This window comes from Salarias fasciatus, chromosome 6 (genome assembly GCF_902148845.1).
Source record: "Salarias fasciatus chromosome 6, fSalaFa1.1, whole genome shotgun sequence".
NCBI classification, from domain to species: domain Eukaryota; kingdom Metazoa; phylum Chordata; class Actinopteri; order Blenniiformes; family Blenniidae; genus Salarias; species Salarias fasciatus.
The window spans coordinates 30,492,852-30,496,270 of record NC_043750.1 but is presented as its reverse complement, the minus strand read 5'-3'; the positions used below and the strand labels follow the sequence as shown (position 1 = coordinate 30,496,270).

The 3,419-nt window shown below is 43.7% G+C and overlaps 1 protein-coding gene across 1 annotated transcript in view; it reads left to right on the top strand.

Moving 5' to 3' along the window:
* LOC115389688 (uncharacterized) overlaps positions 1–3,419 on the top strand; it is a 34,580-nt gene that overhangs the window by 22,795 nt on the left and 8,366 nt on the right. The window contains exon 2 of the mRNA XM_030093221.1: positions 445–747. Coding sequence (XP_029949081.1) covers positions 445–747 — 303 coding nt within the window. The remainder of the gene's footprint in view (positions 1–444; positions 748–3,419) is intronic.

The window sequence follows — 3,419 nt, the reverse complement described above, 5'->3', positions numbered from 1 at the left end:
GTCAAGACAGAAGAAGCAAAAAGGTCACATACAATAATCACAGCTGCAGGCTGCTGATATTGTGTGAGTTTTTGATGTAAACAGCAGCTTATCTGTTGTGACTGTAAATCCATACACAACCTGCTTTCAGCGTGTTTATCATAAACTCAAAAAGGACAAAGATAAAACTAATTTAAAACATTTTTTTATGCAAATTAACTCCCAGCTTCAGGTATCTTCACTCAGAGAGAGCAGGCAGACAGAAACAGACTGAAATGGATCATATTTGTAAGTTCACCTCCTCTGATGGAGGATTTTCTTCTCTCAGACATGAAGAAAGTTCTTTGCTCCACTTTGACCTGTAGAAATTTCGAGGCTGATGGAGCTTTTCTGACAGTCTGATTCAGTTCTTGTTAGACTGCAGCTGATTTCCTTCTGATAGGTCAATGTGTTTTTATTCCACAGTGATAATCTCTGCTGCTGCTGATCCACTGAAGACCCTGAGAGCCTCTGTAGGAAGAAGCGTCACTCTGCCCGACACTGTGGAGGAGGAAGGATTTCTGGTATATGGAGGAAAGATTTTAGCTCAGGTGGACGAGAAGAAACTGTTTAAGATTTATGGAGACAATTACAAGGAGAGACTTCACTGGAACCAGAACACAGGACGTTTTACTCTCACCAGGCTGCAGAAGTATGACTCTGGGATCTATGCAGTTGACTCGAAGAAAGGAAGAGTCGTTTTTGTAGATTATAAACTGATGGTGTACGGTAGGTTGAATTTATTCTTCTTAACTTTGATCTGTGTGTTCAGTGTGTGCACTTGTCGTATTGTTAGAATTATCATTCACTGAGCTGTCAGCACTGTGGGTCAGTCTGAGAACTGATTCACTCAGGAAGTTCAACTGAAGTTACAACTGATGCATAAACAGACAATGTAGTGGGAGGAAGATGCTCTATAATCTGGATGTCAGAGTTTCTTAGAGGACCAGTGACGAGAAGGAGTAGCAACTAAACAGATGAGATAAACTTCCGACATGTCAGCACCTCTCAAGAAGGAAATCTATGCTCTAAAATATTTTTATACAAAAATCCATTTCAATATTCATCTCTCAGGGGGCCTTCGAGATGAGGAAAAACTATGTTGTGTTTGGTTCTACCTCCGGGAGGGGTATCTCATGTTTCTGGGGCCGCGGTCACAGTCCTACGGGTCCATTACTATCACTCAGCACACTTTCAGCTTGGTTTATTTCTTCCTCCAGAGTCCAGCTGTCACATTAAAGCAGCAGAGCATCATGTTTGGGTACACAAAGCAGGAACTGTATTGGTTCAAAACAACTCGTCCTGTGCAGTGGTGTGTTCAAGTTCCAACGTAAAAATCAGCTTTTCAGATCAGAAACTCCATTAAACATTCCTAAGTCCATGTAGTCAGAGCTTCTATATGTTCTTGTCAAAGGAGCAGTGGTCACTCACAAAACTGAAATGTTGCTGAATTGGATGGAAAGGGGGAACATAGCTTTGGAGAATTTTGTTATAATTTGCTGTCCACATTTCACACACATTCGCTTCTTAACAGATGTGTAACTACATACTCCACGTGAAGCTGAACAAAGTCAGTCAGCAGCCGAAGAAACTTTGCCTGTTGGCTGACATTTCATACTGCAGTAGAAGCTACATGAACTCAGAAGCCACGGTCCTCCAAGGCCACGCCCCCTCACCGCAGGCTCAGCTTGTCTGGAACTTTTCGTGGTGACAACAAGGGCATTAACAGAAACGTCGACGAGTCGACTCCCGTCACACAAGTCAACGTAAATTTGGAGGAGTCGACAAGTCTGAGGTTGTTCTTTCTCTCCCTCCCCGACGATGGAGAATCCCCTGCAGTGGTGGGCCCGCAACCACTGCGAGTTTCCACATCTGGCCAAACTGGCTCGTCGCTGCTTGGCTGTTCCAGCCACCAGCGCACCCAGTGAAAGGGGGTTCTCTCTGGCGGGGAACACCATTACCCGACAGCGCGCAAGCCTTCATCCAGCGCATGTCGATGTGCTCATCTTTCTGCATGAAAACATGGAGCTCAAGAATGTGAGGGAAGATGACCCAGAGTAGGATTACTAAACTGATTGTGATGTAAGAATATTACAGCAATAAGGATTACTTTTTTTTACCCTTTGTCTTTAGAGTCTGGTGAGTTCTATTTTTTTATTTTTATTGCAAGCTGAAGTTCGTTTCTGAAGTAAAAGTATTAAAGTATTTAATTTACATTTATTTCACATTGAAAACTATTGTTTAAGTAATTTTATGAACCATGCAAGCAAAACCATTATTGAATTATAATCGCGACAGCATTGGGTTTTGATTATTTGGTTTTTTATTTCATTAAGACAACACACTCTTTTTTTTCCAAACATGATGCAGACACGCATGGTGTGCATCTTGGCTGCTGCTGCCTTAAGTTTTTTTGCACTATATGCTGTGCAGTTAAATTTAAAAGAAAACTCAAGGTGTTAGCCTTTGTTTTGTAGGGGTTAAAATGTACATTGTTACGGTGCAGTGAACTTTAATACAAGTTGCTGATTGCTGGACAGCTGTGTGTCCGTGTTGTTCTCCGCTGTCAGTGTGACGACGTCATCACGACTTGTCGACTCGACCTCGACTTTATTGACAGACAAGTCGACCTGGAAAAAATTGAAGTCATTAATGCCCTCATGACAACACAGCATAGCCAGACGGTGTGACCATGGCGTTTGTGGTGAATGAATTGATGGAAGAAGAGAAGTATGAAGCTGAGGAGGAGGAGGGTTTGTTATTGAGGCTTGGCAGACATGAGCAAAAGAAGAAAAGATGATGTACAGTAGATGGAATGGATGACGCTCATCATCACCAGAGCTGAGTCCAGCGAATACAGTCTCCTGGTGAAGCAGATGCATGACATGGACAATGACATTCTCCTCTGTTAGGGTGTCAGCAGTTCCACTTTGTTCAACAGAACGCGCCCTTCATCCAGCATGCGCCGACACACTGATCTCCATCCAGAGAGGTTATCAGTCACACTTCGCGTTTTATCTTGGAGGAGCTCTCAGAACAGTGTGGCAGCCAGCTGTAAAACGGGACTTTCGGTTGTGCTCTATTGTCTCTGAAGTGACCGATGCCACCTGGAGAGCTCTGAAGGACGAGTTTTTGTTGCCTTCCCATCACCGGCACAGATGGTGGACATCACACAAGACTTCTGGGAACTGTGGAACTTTCGCAGCTGTGTCGGTGCTATTGATGGCAAACACGTAACAATCAGAGAACACCACCGAGAGCTGGAAGTGACTTTTTTAACCATGAAGGCCAGCATTCTATTGTTCTGATGGCTGTGGTCGATGCCAGGCACCACTTCACTATGGTGGACATCGGGCCCTACAGCAAACAGAGTAATGGATTGTCTGAACAGAGCTCTTTTG